Source organism: Colobus angolensis, unplaced genomic scaffold (assembly GCF_000951035.1).
Source record: "Colobus angolensis palliatus isolate OR3802 unplaced genomic scaffold, Cang.pa_1.0 Scaffold236, whole genome shotgun sequence".
Taxonomy (NCBI): Eukaryota; Metazoa; Chordata; class Mammalia; order Primates; family Cercopithecidae; genus Colobus; species Colobus angolensis.
Window position 1 is genome coordinate 553,927 of NW_012115555.1, and position 15,427 is coordinate 569,353.

The 15,427-nt window shown below is 56.8% G+C and overlaps 2 protein-coding genes across 3 annotated transcripts in view; both read right to left on the reverse strand.

Moving 5' to 3' along the window:
• The window catches only part of VWA7 (von Willebrand factor A domain containing 7), a 12,682-nt gene extending 5,964 nt beyond the window's left edge, over positions 1–6,718 (reverse strand). The window contains exons 1-7 of the mRNA XM_011944732.1: positions 6,496–6,718; positions 5,935–6,183; positions 5,376–5,657; positions 4,756–4,852; positions 3,915–4,025; positions 2,660–2,855; positions 2,372–2,541 (exon numbers count right to left, since the gene is read on the reverse strand). Of these exons, the coding sequence (XP_011800122.1) occupies positions 2,372–2,541; positions 2,660–2,855; positions 3,915–4,025; positions 4,756–4,852; positions 5,376–5,657; positions 5,935–6,168 (1,090 nt within the window). The 5' untranslated portion in view covers positions 6,169–6,183; positions 6,496–6,718. The remainder of the gene's footprint in view (positions 1–2,371; positions 2,542–2,659; positions 2,856–3,914; positions 4,026–4,755; positions 4,853–5,375; positions 5,658–5,934; positions 6,184–6,495) is intronic.
• A 185-nt stretch (positions 6,719–6,903) lies between these two features.
• Positions 6,904–15,427, reverse strand: part of VARS (valyl-tRNA synthetase) — a 28,525-nt gene continuing 20,001 nt past the window's right edge. For both annotated transcript variants that reach the window (XM_011944734.1, XM_011944733.1), the window contains exons 9-30: positions 14,957–15,121; positions 14,632–14,713; positions 13,999–14,118; positions 13,804–13,912; positions 13,624–13,718; positions 12,495–12,585; positions 12,120–12,244; positions 11,930–12,033; positions 11,685–11,843; positions 11,491–11,581; positions 11,251–11,356; positions 11,097–11,167; positions 10,887–11,012; positions 10,425–10,529; positions 10,277–10,345; positions 10,112–10,190; positions 9,851–9,978; positions 9,396–9,551; positions 9,006–9,212; positions 8,823–8,934; positions 8,365–8,690; positions 6,904–7,047 (exon numbers count right to left, since the gene is read on the reverse strand). In XM_011944734.1, coding sequence (XP_011800124.1) covers positions 6,979–7,047; positions 8,365–8,690; positions 8,823–8,934; positions 9,006–9,212; positions 9,396–9,551; positions 9,851–9,978; positions 10,112–10,190; positions 10,277–10,345; positions 10,425–10,529; positions 10,887–11,012; positions 11,097–11,167; positions 11,251–11,356; positions 11,491–11,581; positions 11,685–11,843; positions 11,930–12,033; positions 12,120–12,244; positions 12,495–12,585; positions 13,624–13,718; positions 13,804–13,912; positions 13,999–14,118; positions 14,632–14,713; positions 14,957–15,121 — 2,695 coding nt within the window. In that variant the 3' untranslated portion in view covers positions 6,904–6,978. The remainder of the gene's footprint in view (positions 7,048–8,364; positions 8,691–8,822; positions 8,935–9,005; positions 9,213–9,395; positions 9,552–9,850; positions 9,979–10,111; positions 10,191–10,276; positions 10,346–10,424; positions 10,530–10,886; positions 11,013–11,096; positions 11,168–11,250; positions 11,357–11,490; positions 11,582–11,684; positions 11,844–11,929; positions 12,034–12,119; positions 12,245–12,494; positions 12,586–13,623; positions 13,719–13,803; positions 13,913–13,998; positions 14,119–14,631; positions 14,714–14,956; positions 15,122–15,427) is intronic.

Here is a 15,427-nt window from a genome sequence, read left to right on the forward strand (position 1 = left end):
AAAAAAAAAGTCATACTTGTCAGGGCAGGGCAGGGCAGGGCTGGGCAGGGCAAGGCAGGGCAGACCTAGGTGTCCCTGGTGAGAAGGTGGGCCTCCACTCCCTTAAAAAAAATGGTGGCATTTCCTGTAGGCCTTTATTGGGTACATGCACATATATTAAAAAAACAAAACAAACAAACAAACAAAAAAAAAAAACTGGTCACGCCTATAATCCCAGCACTTTGAGAGGCTGAAGTGGGAGGATCACTTGAGCCCAGGAGCTCAAAATCAGCCTGGGTAACATAGTGAGACACCATCTCTACAAAAAAAATACAAAAATTAGCCAGATATGGTAGTGCTTGTCTGTAGTCCCAGCTACTCAGGAGGCTGGGGCAGGAGGATCACTTGAATCAAGGCTGCAGTGAGCCATGATCGTATCATTGCACTCCAGCCTGGGTGACAGAGTGAGACTCCAAAAAAAAAAAAAAGAAAAGAAAAAACACACTGGGTTTCCTCATAAGAAAAGAGACAGAATAGCACTTACCTCAGAGGCTTATTGGGAGGACTAAATGAGTTGGTTTTGCAAATCTTAAGATAGTGCTTTGATACATAAGTGCTAAGTTCTTAATTATACCTTTATTTATATCTTCATCAAACATAATAATTCTCTATTAAATGCCGGCCACTGTAGGATGTATGCAGACAAATAAGACTCAAACTTAGGCAACTCTCAGCCCCGCAGGCATTTTATTTGATCATCATTTCAACTCTGGGAGTTAGGCAGGATGAGGGAGGTGTCAGGCCTCTGAGCCCAAGCTAAGCCATCATATCCCCTGTGACCTGCACTTATACATCCAGGTAGCCTGAAGCAACTGAAGATCCACAAAAGAAGTGAAAATAGCCTTAACTGATGTCATTCCACCATTGTGATTTGTTCCTGCTCCACCCTAACTGATACATAACTGATACTGACCCATTTTATGGATGATGAAATCCAGGCAAAGAAAGTTTACATGACCAGCCTAAAGACACACAGTCAGACTCAAGCCAGAGAGTCTAACTTCTAATCAATGGGAAAGGAATACAATGTAGCTCGCTATCTCAGATGCTTCCCAGAAGCCTGGCTCCACCAACCCCATCTTCATCCCAATCTGTGTCTATAGGAAATGGAGAGAATTGAAAATAGCAGCCAGGCGCGGTGGTTCACCCCTGTATTCCCAGCACTTTGGGAGGCCAAAGCGGGCGGATCACGAAGTCAGGAGATTGAGACATTCCTGGCTAACACGGTGAAACCTCGTCTCTACTAAAAATACAAAAATTAGCCGGGCATGGTGGCGGGCGCCTGTAGTCCCAAGTAGCTGAGCAGGCTGAGGCAGGAGAATGGCGGGAACCCGGGAGGCGGAGCTTGTGCTGAACCCACATCTTGCACTGTACTCCAGCCTGGGCGACAGAGTGAGACTCCGTCTCAAAAAAAAAAAAAAAAAGAAAAGAAAATGGCTTATTAGCATGAAAGGCTACGAAAGCAGAGGCCACGTGCCAAAGCATGAATCATGCATTAAACTAATGGAAAGTGCTGTCATTTTAGAAACAGTGGGAGACAAGGCTGCTAGTTATCTTTTTTTTTTTTTGGGACAGGGCCTCACTGCATCACCCAGGCCGCCCTGGAGTGCAGTAGTGCCATCACGGCTCACTGCAGCCTCAATCTCCTGGGCTCAAGTGATCCTCCTGCCTCAGCTTCCCAAGTAGCTGGGACTACAGGCATGCGCCACCACTCCCACACGTAATTTTTATTAATTTTTTTGTGGAGACCTGAATCTCTCTGTGTTGCCCAGGTTGGTCTTGAACTTCTGGGCTCAAACGATCCTCCCACCTCTGCCTCCCAAAGTGCTGGGATTACAGTTGTGAGCCACCCCACCCAGGTTGCTGCTAATTTTCTGTATGCACACCATAGAGACTCACTCAGGACTACAGGAAGTGCCACCACAAGCCCACTTCCTCACCACCAGCCTTTATCCCTTACCTTTTTTTCTTTTCTTTTCTTTTTTTTTTTTCTGAGACGGAGTTTTTTGCTCTTGTTGCCCAGGCTGGAGTGCAAAGTTGCGATCTCGGTTCACCGCAATCTCCGTCTCCCGGGTTCAAGCAATTCTCCTGCCTCAGCCTCCCGAGTAGCTGGGATTACAGGCATGCACCACCACGCCCGGCTAATTTTGTATTTTTCGTAGAGACAGGGTTTCTCCATGTTGGTCAGGCTGGTCTCAAACTCCCAACCTCAGGTGATCCACCTGCCTCAGCCTCCCAAAGTGCTGGGATTACAGGCGCGAGCCACCGCACCCAATCTATCCCTTACCTTGAATTTTCCTCCCCTCTACTGTCCTAGCCAGACCACACTAACCTGGGTCATGAAAAGGCACCAAGACATAGTGGATAGGCTCCATGGGGCTGCCCCTCCGCTGCTCCACAATGTGGCGAGCCTGGATTTTGGCAGCGTTGATCTCCTCACCCATGCTGCCTGTGGTGTCTAGGACAAAGCTCAGGCTGGAGGCTGGGGTGATGTCCAGCAGCCTGGGGAGCAAGCCAGAGACACAGTGAAGGGTCTGCACGTTTGTCCCCAGCGCCTGGTTTCTCAGTTCCCGCAGGAATGCCTACCCATGAGGGGGTCCGTCCCCAGGAGGCCACTCACCTGGAGAAATCCCTGTCTCCCAGGCGGCTTCGCAGAAGGCCGAAGGCCTGGATGGAGGCTAGAAGGGCCAGTTTTGCAGCCTGGAGGTGCAGCATGTGGTGAGGGGAGAAGCCTGGGGATGTGCTGTCCTTGTTGATGCCTCCCCTCGGTGGCTGGGAGCTGCTCAGGTCAAAATGGCCCCCGTGGCTACATTTCCCTGGGTTGGGGAAAGGGATCTGGAGAGTGGAGGTCAAAAACCCACTGCCTCCTAAGAAAATGAGGCCCTTTCAGATCTGGCCTGACCCTCTCACCCCTCAGCAAGGGTTCAGCAAGAAATGATGATGGGGGTGGGCGCAGTGGCTTACGCCTGGAATCCCAGCACCTGGGGAGGCCGAGGCAGGCAGATTATCTGAGATCAGGAGCTCGAGACCAGCCTGGCCAACATGGTGAAACTCTGTCTCTACTAAAACTATAAAAATTAGACAAGTGTGGTGGCGCATGCTTGTAATCCCAACTACTTAGGAGACTGAGGAAGGAGAATAGCTTGATCCCAAGAGGCGGAGGTTGCAGTGAACGGAGATCGTGCCACTGCACTCCAGCCTGGGCGGCAGAGCGAGACTCAGTCTCAAATAAATAAATAAATGATGACTGGGCAAGGTGGCTCACACCAGTAATCCCAGCACTTTGGGAGGCCAAGGCGGGCGGATCACCTGAAGTCAGGTGTTTGAGACCAGCCTGGCAAACATGATGAAACCCCGTCTCTACTAAAAATACAAAATTAGCCAGGCATGGTGACGCATGCCTGTAATCCCAGCTACTCGGGAGGCTGAGGCAGGAGAATCACTTCAACCCTGGAGGCAGAGGTTGCCATGAGCCGAGATCGCGCCACTGCACTCCAGCCTGGGCAACAAGAGCAAAACTCTGTCTCAAAAAAAAAAAAAAAAAGGATGATGCTTTGTGGAGGGGAATTCTGGAGTAAATCTTAGGGCGCTGTAGTCAATCAGCACAGCACATGGTGGATCCCCTGATCCCTCCAGCCAGTCCCCCAAAGATGCCTATGACAAGGGAGAAATCCTATCAGTGGAGGAAGAAGTTGCTCCCCTACCTCAACCCCACCACAGCCTCCTCAGGGGACTTTCCTCCACCCACCCTGTTCCCAGCATCCTCTCCTCCTAGGAGGAGATGCCATAGCAAAGGCATATGGGCCTATAGGACAGAGATCCTGTAAGGGAGTGACTTTCTCGCCTTACTTCTGGGGAACTTTCTTGTCTAGTACCTGGAGGTTTCGGGAGATGAGTTCCAAAGTAGCCAGAGGTGAGGAGTGTGAAGCCCAGCCAATTCCCAGGGCAGCTCAACGCCTCGCAATCAGAGCAGGTAGGATCAGCCACTGGGAAGAGAGGGCAGGGCTAGAACCCAAGATTCTGCCAACCCCAGCCTTTATCCCCACACACCCAAACCTCTTCAGCTTTTCCTCCCAGCTGGGATGAAGTGAAAGCCCAGAAGTTCCCTAGCAAGGCTTTCCGAACTAAAACCGAGGAGCGTGGGCCTGCAGTGAGCCTGAATGTTTGAAACTGGGGCCGTGCTAGGAAACACAGCACAGGCTGGGCGCGGTGGCTCACGCCTGTAATCCCAGCACTTTAGAAGGCAGAGGCGGGCAGATTGCTTGAGTCTAGGAGTTTGAGACCAGCCTGTGCCACATAGTGAGACCTCATCTCTAAAAAATAAATACATAAATAAATAATAAGAAAAAAAACCAAACAGTACGTGTAGGGACCAACCCTATGGGGATTGCGGCCTCTGTGAGTCATGGACAGGAGGCAGCTCCCAGGCGAGAGGATGAGGGAGCTGTGGGAGAAGGCCCCGTGTGAGTCAGTGCGGGGAGGAAGCCACACTTAAGACGGGTGTGAGTTCTGGAGACCTGGTCCTAGCTGTTTTTCCCTGTGTGACCTTGGGGAAGCTGCTTAACCGAGCCAGGCATTGCTTGGACTGGGGGACTTCAGTCCTTGTGGAGATTAAGTAACATAACACCCTCTGGGACCTCAGAATGTGACACAGTGGCTGGGTGGACTGAGGTAGCCCTGCGGACTCCCGCCTCACCGCCAGGGTCACAGCCATACCTTGTGCCAGGTTCTGGAGCTCCTGTCTTGGCCAGAGGAGGTGAGGGTGTGGCTGCTGCTCACCCAGCTCCACCCAGTTGCTATGACTGTAGAAATCCTGGTCCAGAGGACAGGAGAAGGGGAATGAGGCACTAGTCTGACCTTTCTCACCATCTCCAGCACTAATATGCCACTCCTTTGAGTTCCCCACCTGGAAAGTCCCCTCCTACTCCCACTACTCCCACCAGACACCCCAAGGCCCCTCCACTGCCCCCTCTCCATGCTCAGAGCAGAGCTTTGCCCGGGTGGAAACTGTCCCAGCATCTCTTCCCAGCTCAGAGTCTAACCCAAGGCCTCTCTGGGCCTGCAGAGTCCTGCAGCATATGCTGCTCCCTCAGCTCTCTGACCTCACAGCCTTCCTCTCTCACCCTCACTTCTCTCCAGCCACAGTGCCCTCTTTGCTGTTCCTACAGGAAGCACTGCCAGCTTGGAGGTGGGGAACTGGGACACAACCTCGGGGCACCACGTGCCAGTGCCCACCCCTTCCAGAGTGGAGAAGGCATGATCAAGAAGGCACCATAGGATGCTCTCTATTCCGGACATGAAGACCCCTCTGACCATCAACCCAACCCGGTTCTCACCTGCAGGGCATGAAGTGCAGCCCCGAGGCGCTGGCGAGCCAGGGTGTGGTCAAGGGCTCTGGTTGCCACCAGGGTCTCCCGCAGAGCCCCTACTAGTTGCGCGCGTCCCTGATCCAGTCGCTCAGCATCAAAGTGCAGGTCGGGGTCATTCCTGGAAGTCGGCAGGAAGTCCTGGGCTGCATTGGCACGAGACACCTCACCTAAGGCTGCTCGGAACCGCCGAGAAGGAGAACCAGGTCCAAAGTAGGCGGCAAAGAGGTCATCGGCAAGGAGTGTTCGACCCTGGGGAGAATAGCGGGGGACGGGGCTCCAGGGAGGCCCCTTGGATTGACTGTTGCCCACCTTATCTCAGCAACTGACACTCAAGGCTGGGTATGAGGGGTCTGAGCCCCACAAAGGAGGGGGACTCCTAATTTCAGGACCAAGACTACTGGGTATTGTTGCTGCAGGGGTGGGGCCATGGGTGTCTCTTCTCTTGGCAACCAGAGCCCTCACGGAGTAGAGGCCCCACGGAATTGGGGACTCTGGCAGGGGTGTGACAGGACCCTGGGATGCTCACCAGGAAGTCCTCAAGACGAAGAGGGGGGCGGCCTGGGGGTGGCTGCTCCAGGAAGAGCTGCAGGGTGACGTTGAGCGCTGCCTCCTCAGTTAGGTCTTGGTGGGTGATGGAGCCGGGGGCAGCCAGCAGGCTCCAGATGTTGGGGAAGAAGGCAGATGTGGGGGGCAGCAGCAGCTGCAGCAGAAGCAACACTGAGGGGCCCAGGTGGGACTGGGGCACTTCCATGGGGAGCATGGCTGAGACATGGACCTGGGAGACAGAAGGCTCTCAAGGGAGGAGGAAGCAGCTGCGATTCCAGGGCAGGCTGGCTCTGCGGGTCTCCATGGGCACCTGCTTTACCTCAAAAGTCGCGTCTGCTGCAGCCTGGCTTCCCCGCCCTCTCTGTCACCCAGACAACCTGAGGGCCTCATCTGACCATTAGGGACACACACAGCTGCCAGAAGAGGGGTCCAAGGTTCCTCCCCCAGGTCCCCCTCCCCAGTCCCTGGCTGAGTCACCAGCCCTGCTGCAGAAACACTCCCCATGCACAGGAAGCCTGAGTCCTCTCAGGCCCTCCCCTACCTGGTTGCTGGGTCTCCTAGGAAGGGCTGGCCCGGGCACAATGTCACAGGGCACTTAGGTCACAGTTATAATTAACTGAGGCCCAGTAGAGGGGGAGGGAGGCGCCCACAGGGTGGGGGAGGACAGGCAACCCCCCTGGCCCCTTTGCTCATGCCTGCCCAAGGCCACAGGCAGCAGCCCCGCCAGGGCAGGCCTCCCTCGGCTGCAGTGCGGAGGTGAATGAAAGCTGGGGAGGAGGAAGGGAGTGAGCAGCGTGACTCAGGCCTGGCACAATGCCAGGGACAGACCCAGACAGACGCGCCCCTCTGCCCTCCAGAACCAGGGCCTCACTCCTACCCTGCAACCCCCCGGGATTCAGGCACCCAGCCCCCCTGCTCCCCTCTGCCCCCACCACAGATGACAAGAGGATTTTGTGGGAAAATATTTTATTGCTGCCATCCCCATGGTGAGCTGCTGGGGTGAGCGGGGAAGCTAGGTGGTGGATCACAGCATCTTCTGGAATAGGGCGATGGCCTCATCCACCTTCCTGAGCTCTGCTTCCGTCTGTTGGAGCTGGAGTGGAACCAGGGGGTGGGTGAGGACCCACGTCCAAGCGAAGAGACCCCCAGACACCCAGGACAACAAAGTTGGAAAGATGAGCGAGGACCATGGAAGGTCAGTAGCTCGGAGTAGGCGTGAACCTGGCTGGCCTGGCTCCCCACCCATTTCTGCCAGCACCCCCACCCCCACCCCCACCAGCACCTCTTGGGTCTTGCCTTTTTCCACAGAGTGGTCAGTCCCCAAGAACAAAGGAACCTCAGAGCCTACATGCACCCCACGCAGTGTCCCCATGTAAGCAGGAGAGCACAGGGTCCCAGGCCAGTCACTTCATTTGTCAGATGATGATAATATTACCCCCTCCCAGGGCTCTTGGGAGAACCAAGTGAGATGAACCAGGTCCACTCGAGGCTCTCTAGCTCTTGGCCTCCGTGACTGATTTTCTCTGTGTCTGCAGTTTACTCCACTACTCCTCTCTGGCGGAACCCAGGAGGCAGGGGACAAACGAGACTGGCCTTCCAGGGTCAGCCCGGTAGGCTTGAAAATAAGTGGTGGGAGGTCCAGGGCTCCCGACTACATGTGGACCCCAAGCCTAGCCTCAGGCATGCAGGTTTCCACATTTCAGGCAGCTGGGTGGGGTATGAAGGGTCTGATTGGGAGATAGGATGCCTGGTTCTAGGTCAGCCTCCATCTCCGACCTGTTGTGTGACCCTGGGCTGTGCCCAGCTCCCAGCAGCTCCCCATGTGTAAGGGAAGGGCATTCTATGGTCCCTGCTCAGAGCACCTGGGCTCCATGCTTCCCAGTGGATTCCCCAGGTTTGGGTAGAGTCCAGCTTCCAGACCAGGATTGATTTTTTTTTGGATGCTTTGGTTTTTTTTTTTTTTTGAGAGAGAGGGTCTTCTCTCTCTCTGTTGCCCAGGCTGGAGTGCAGTGGCATGATCTCAGCTCACCGCAGCCTTGACCTCTCAGGCTCAAGCAATCCGCCCACCTCAGCCCCCCGAGTAGCTGGGACCCCAGGTGTGTGCCACTATGGCCAGCTAATTTTTCTGTATTTGTTGTAGAGATGGGATTTCACCATGTTGGCTGGTCTCAAACCCCTGGGCTCAAGTGATCCACCCACTTTGGCCTCCCAAAGTTCTGGGATTACAGGTGTAAGGCACTGAACCAGGCTGTTTTGTTTTTTAAGGTTAGCGGGAATGGAGAAGGAACAAAGAAATCTGTAACTGGTTACGATCAATTAATCGTCAACACCACTGTACTCGGACCAGCCCAGACCAGGATTTTGACGGAGGAAGTGGATGGTGTGGGAAATGGCCACTCACGCCACACACCTTGGCTTCATCTGCCTCCTGCACTTCGAGGGGCACCTTGACAGGGTAGCCTGAGGCGGCACGGCGTTCCCGCAGACGCTGGGCCTGCCGCTGGGCCTCAACTCGCTTGGCTTGCAGCTTGCCCAGCTCCCGCGCAGGGTCCACCAGCCCCTGCAGCTGCAGGTGGATGGAGCAGCGATCAGAGGCCAGAGCCACAGCGCAGCCCTGCGGGGCGGGAGCCCCCAGGGCCAGAACAGCCACCACACCTGCGCTGGACAGCGCCTGCACGTAGCCCGACACAGCCGACGCCAGGGCGCCCGTGGCCTCATCCGCCACTTCCAGGAAGCCTGCCAGAGAGGGAGAAAGGTGAGGCCTAGCTAAATGGAAACAGGAAACCAAGCAGTCACTGCTGGACACTGGGTCGCAGAGTGGGCTGAGGGGACAGTGGGACGGGGTGGACATGGGGGCCCGAGGCTCACAGTCAGGCCGGATCCGGGTGAGGTTGTAGTCAGCCCGCAGGGAGCGCACAGCTCGCGTGATGCTTAGCGCCAGCTCAAGGGCAGCTTCTGCCTCAGGGTCCTTCCAGGAGCACTGTGGGGTGGAGGAGGGGGTGAGGGGGCCTGGAGGGCAGGTCAGACCCCCCTCTCCAGGCCATGCCATACCTCTGAGGGCTCTGGGTAGGGGGTAACACAGAGGCTAGGGGGAGCTTGCGGCATCCTCCGGGGCAGCCTCTGGAACAGCTCCTCTGTCACGAAGGGCATGAAGGGCGAGAGCAGCCGCAGGCCAACGTCCAGGCAGGTGTACAGGGTCTGGCGGGCACACTCGGCTGCCACCTGGTCTACCCCATTCAGTACAGGTTTCAGGCACTCCTAGGGGACGAGAGGTACAGGGCTCACGGCTGGAGGTCTAGCCTTGAGCCCTCACTGTGCATGTGAGGACTGGGAAGGGGATGGGTCGACTTAGGTCTCAAGGCCAACTCTGGCAAAACTGAGCCCAGGGCTCTGCTGCCCGCCCGCCTCCACCATCCCCTGCCCCGCTCTGCTCCTTCTCACCAAGTAGACATCACAGAGCTCATAGAGCCAGAAGCTGTACTGGGCAGTGGTGGCGGCCGGGAAGTCGTAGGCCTGGAAGCCTTGATTGCTGAGCCTCACAGCCTCTGTCAGGCGGCTGCGGATCCAGCGGTCCACCAGGCTTTCATGACCTCGGGGCTTGGGGACAGAGGGTGTATCAGCCAGCGGGCCAGGGGAGGGTGCCAGAACCCCATGGGGGCAGGAGTCATTGGTAAATCTTCACCCAGAGTCTGATGAGTCCAAAGCAACCACCTATGTGCCAGGATCTGGGAAGAAGTGACAGGCCCAGCCCCAGTGCCCCGGGCTTTCCCTTTAACTGTCTCTGTGTCTATCTGTCCCCCGGGCAACATGGAGGCCACTCTGGACAGGGGTGCAGCCTGTGTGGGCCCTGCTCAGTGATTCCTGTGCCCAGCCTTTGCTGCTCACCAGGTCCTTACCTGGGAGGTGGGTGAGGGCACAAAACCCTTCCCAAGGCCACGAAGGGCAAACTTGGTGGCATTCCAGAGCTTGTTGCAGAAGTGGCGGTAACCCAGTATCCGGTTCACATCCAGGTTGATGTCACGACCTGGGTCGGGGGTAAGATGTGAGTCCTCATCATCCTCTTCCCAGCCCATGCCCACCAGAGGCTCAGGGTGGAGAAGAGGGATGGGCCTCACAGAAGGAGGGAGTGGCTGGGAGGGCAGCTGTGGGGGCCATACCCTGGGACGTGTAGGCACATAATCCAAACCGGAGAGCGTCGGTGCCACACTCGGGAATCCCCGCTGGGAAGTCAGCTTTCTACAGGGAAGAGGCAGAGGGAGGAGTGTCCTCAGCCAGCCCTATCCACGCTGTGCTCCTGCTCAGCCCAGCCCAACCCTCCACACCTGCCCTTCTTTGGCCTTCTCCACCTCGCTGGGATCCAGGTTGCTGTTCAGTAGCTGGTCATGGAGGCCCTGAGGGTGGAGTGGAAGCAGTCAGGTGGCTGTGGCCACACCCCACGGCCCTTCCTGGCTGGCCCAGCACCCAGCCCACCTGCAGGGAGACTCCATAGATGACGTCCAGGGGATCGATGACATTGCCTAGAGACTTGCTCATCTTCCGGCCGTGAGCGTCTCGCACGATGGCATGGAGGTAGACCTGAAGAGCAGGTGGGGAGGCCCATGAGACTCAGTCCTCTCCTTCCCCGGCCTCAGTGCCCCGAGCAGGACTGTGTCTGGTCTATGCCACTGTGAACCTCACATCCCACTGAGTGTCCCCAAGAGTTCGTTCAGTGCCTTTATGTGAATCAGAAGCACTCCCTCCTCTGGGAAGACGAAGCCCTGGGCGCAGGAATCACTGAGCAGGGCCCAGGCTGGATTTCAACCTCCCACCAGCCCCTGGGTCAGGCCTGCCTACAGCTAACTCCATGCCCCAGCCACGCGGGGCCTGTGCTGCAGAACAGGATAGCAGGAGAGGAGGCCGGGGCTGATGCGCGGGTCTCAGCTGTCTCCGCACCTCTCTAAAGGGCAGCCTGCCCGTGAGCTTCAGGCCCAGCATGACCATCCGGGCCACCCAGAAGAAGAGGATGTCGTGACCGGTCTCCAGCAGTGTCCCAGGGTAGAACACACTCAGGTCTTCTGACTGAGGGCAGACCAGGGTGTGAAGGGGAGCCAACACCCACCCTCCAGTCCCCTGTCCCGCCAAGCCCTGGCCCCGGGAACACACCTGGCTGGGCCAGCCAAAAATGGATAAGGGGAAGAGGCCGGAGGAGAACCAGGTATCCAATACATCCTCATCTGAGAGAGGCCAAAGGTCAGAGGTCAGGGAGTGGAACTCTGCCCCCAACAACTCCCTCCAAACCCTCAAAGCCCCTCCTTGCCTTGCTGGAGACTGATCTTGTCAGGCGACACTCCGAACTCCTTGGCTGCCTTCTCCCGGGCCTCGGCCTCGTTGCGTCCACTCACCCAGTACCGCCCATCAGGGTCCTGCCGCAGGTGCAGTGATTACCCAAGGGGGTGTGTCTGCTTCTGGCTCATCCTGCGCCTCCCCCCACCAAGGACCCAATAAACACAATGTTCCCCCAGGGTGTCCCAGCAGCTAGCTCTGGCCGTCTGCTCACCTCCCCAGGGGGCACCGCCGGGTCACTGACAGTGACAAAGTAGGCTGGGATGCGGTGGCCCCACCACAGCTGCCTGGAAATGCACCAATCTCTGCAAATGTCGGGGAGGGGAAATCAGGGAGGGCCTGGTGGAGCCTGGCCCGAGCCCTGCTCAGCCCTTGGCAAGCCCCTCCCACACTGAGGGCCCTACACACCGGATGTTGTCCATCCAGGCATGCCATGTGCGCTGATGGGCCTCAGGCAGGATGCGGAGGTCGCCCCGAGTCACAGCGGCGCTGGCAGCCTGGGCCATCTCCCCGCAGCGAACGTACCACTGCGGCCGCAGCAGAGGCTCTACCACGTCCTTCGACCGGCTGCGGGTACGCATAGGTGAGAAGGCCAGGCGGTAAAACCCTAAGGAGCCCGCCACCTTCCTCCCCTCTCAGGCCCCCACCCTCACTTGCAAAGTGGCACCACCATGGGGTTGTCCTCAACGCCACGGAACAGTCCCCGCTCCTTCAGCGCCACCAGCACCGCTTTCCTGGCCTCAAACCTGGGCAGGCCCTGGGTAGGAACGAGGCCTCATCATGGCGATGCCAGCCACCCCTCCATCTCCCTGACCCAGGCACTCATGCTCCAGGCAGCCTCACCAGGAAAGGCGGAGGCACGTTGATGAGGGCCCCCCGGGAGTCCATGATGCTGATGGCCTCCAGCCCGTGCCGCTGCCCAACTTCATAGTCGTTTTGGTCATGTGCGGGGGTGATCTTCACAGCACCTGGGTGTACATGGGGATGCCTGGGTCATGACGGACTCCACGGAGTTCCTTCCTACACTCACCTCTTTTGCAGAAGGATGTAGCTCCAAGACCACTCCTGGCCCCTACTTGTCTAATGCAGTCCCTTGAGAACCACCCCAAGCTCTGCCTATTTGGCTGAAGCTTATTTTCTTTTTCTCTGAGAGAAGATGGACAGCTAGGGTGCAGCTCCAGTCTTTTCCTGTCCCCATAGGACCAGCCCCTTGCCTACCTGTGCCAAAATCCATGTCCACAAATTCATCGAAGACAATGGGAAGGCTCCGAGATAGGAATGGGTGGATCACGTTCTTCCCCTTCAGGTGCTGGGGCAGAAAAAGATACCAAAAAAGCATGAAGCGGGGCCAGACGCCGTGATTCTCACCTGTAATCCCAGAATTTTGGGAGGCTGAGGCAGGCAGATCACTTGAGGCCGGGAGTTGGAGATCAGCCTGGCCAACATGGTGAAACCTTGTCTCTACTAAAACTACAAAAAAACAACAACAACAAAAATTAGCCAGGTGTGGTGACGCATGCCTGTAATCTCAGCTACTCAAGAGGCTGAGGCATGAGTACTGCTTGAAACCCAGGAGGTGGAGGTTGCAATAAGCCAAGATGGCACCACTGTACTCTAGCCTGAGCGATAAGAGTGAGATCCTCTCTCAAAAAAAAAAAAAAAAAAAATGCATGCAGGAGCCTGGTGCCATGGCTCACATCTGTAATCCCCACACTTTGGGAAGCTGGGGCAGGAGGCTTCCTTGAGGCCAGGAGTTCAAGATCAGCCTGGTTAACAGAGCGAGACCTTGTCTCTATTTAACTTTTGTTTTTTTTGAGACGGAGTCTCGCTGTGTCACCAAGGCTGGAGTTCAACAGAGTGATCTCGGGTCACTGCAACCTCCACATCCCAGGTTCAAGCGATTCTCCTGCCTCAGCCTCCTGAGTAGCTGGGATTACAGGCACCTGCCACCACAACCGGCTACTTTTTTGTATTTTTAGTAGAGATGGGGTTTCACTACGTTGGGCAGGCTGGTCTCGAACTCCTGACCTTATGATTCGCCTGCCTCAGCCTCCCAAAGCGCTGGGATTACAGGCAGGAGCCACCACGCCCGGTTATTTAACTTTTTAAAAATGCACGAAGGGCTGGGCCCAAGTCCTTCCTTTCCAGGGCCCTGACTATCCCAACACTTGAACTCCCCAAACAGCCCCCAATAGCTCTACCATCAGAGCTGGGAAAGACGCTGAAGACCAGTTTCTAACCCAGTTTCCTCTCCTCAGCCAGGGTCCTAAGTCCAACCCCTCCACCCCATAAGGATGGGTGCCCTTTTTGGCCAGGATTCCTTCCCTAACTGTGGACAGTCCCCCACCTGGTATCTGGTATCTTTGGGGTGCACAGCTACAGCCACATCTCCCAGCATTGTCTCGATCCGAGTTGTTGCCACCACCACCTCCTCGTCGCTGTCTGGGGTGACAGAAGGCCTTGTGGTCTTGGCCCTGGCCCCTTCCTGCCACTCCCAGCCCAGGATCCTGGTGCCCCTGGCTCCTACCTGAGCCTTGGACCTTATAGGCAAAGGACACGAGGACCCCGAACTCCACCTTCTCCTTGTAGCCAGGCACAGAGAGCAGGGTGCGACCTGTCAGCTCCTTCTTATCCACCTGTAAAATGGGTATTTAGAGGCGTGGCCCAGGGGCCAGGGCCAGGGTAGATTGGAGATGGAGACAGGCCAGGTTGGGGGGCGCACCTCAATGTCAGAGATGGCAGAGTTGAGGGTGCAGGACCAGTTAACGAGGCGGGTACTGCGATAGATGACACCTTCCTCGTGAAGCCGGACAAAGGCCTCTGTCACAGCCGCTGAGAGTTTCTGGGGTGGAGCAGGGAGAAGTCAGAGAGATGGGCCTTGTGCTGGAGGCCCAGGCAGACACCCTGGCCCATACAGAGTCCCACTGGCCGGTACAAAGACCCCTCTGAGGAGAGTACTTTCCTTTTTTCCTTGAGCGGGAGAGGGGGCTAAGGGAACACAAGAACAGGCAACAAGTCTTGTGATGCTGCAGATGGCAACGAAGACACTCGGCTGGGGACAAGTACTGGTGCAGAGGACCCTGGGAGTTCAGGCTCCATGGGAGACGGGGTCCTGATCATGTGCCATCTGGAGGAATCTGGAGCTCCCAGAGCCAAGACAGGGAACATGAAGGGCCACGATACAGAAAGGGCCATGGCGAGGGGTGGGAAGTGGCATTTGCAGCTGAGCCCTCCGTGGTGTTTTACGTGGGCCAGCTCCTGAGAGAGGGCCGCAGCACCTGTGCTCTCTCCTGTGGGGGACCCATCCTGGGGAGACTCCTACTCCTGCCCCAGCTTTGAGACCCCTCCCACGCACAGGGTCCATGGTGAAACAGGCTCGATCCCAGTCCAAGGAGCTGCCGAGCTTCTTCAACTGGTGGTAAATCCGGTCACCTTTCCTGGAATAGACAGACAGGCTGAGGTCAGCACTCATGCCTGGGCTGGAGGGAGACATGAGGTGGCTGACTGGGCAGTGTGGAGATCACCTATCCCCCTGAAATCTACCTGGTCCCTAGAGCCAACTGACTCTGCCTCTGTGAGAGGGTCTGACCCTGTGGCCAGGGGTTATAGGTGACAGAGGTCCTCTGGATAGGGGACAGGGGGGCAGGGCTGTGATGCCCACAGGGATGCTGCATACTCACTCCTCCTTCCACTTCCAGACCTCCTGTAGAAAGGCCTCACGGCCCAGCTGGTGCCGGCTCAGCCCCTGCTCACGCCATAGCTTCTTCTCCACCACCACCTGGGTGGCAATACCTGCATGGTCACAGCCAGGGTTCCATAGGGTGGTCTCCCCACGCATACGGTGCCTGTTGGGGGGCATGGAGGACCAGAGGGTGAGTCAGGCCAGAGGGGCCTGGCACCAAAGAAAGGAGAGGCTCCAGGCAAGGAGTCAATGGACTCTAAATAAAGAAGCAGGGAAGCCGGGCGCAGTGGCTCACGCCTGTAATCCCAGAACTTTGGGAGGCTGAGGTGGGCGGATCACCTGAGGTGGGGAGTTCGAGATCAGCCTGGCCAACATGGTAAAACCCTTCTCTACCAAAAATACAAAATTAGCTGGGCATGGTGGCATGCACCTGTAATCCCAGCACTTTGGGAGGCCGAGGTGGGTGGAT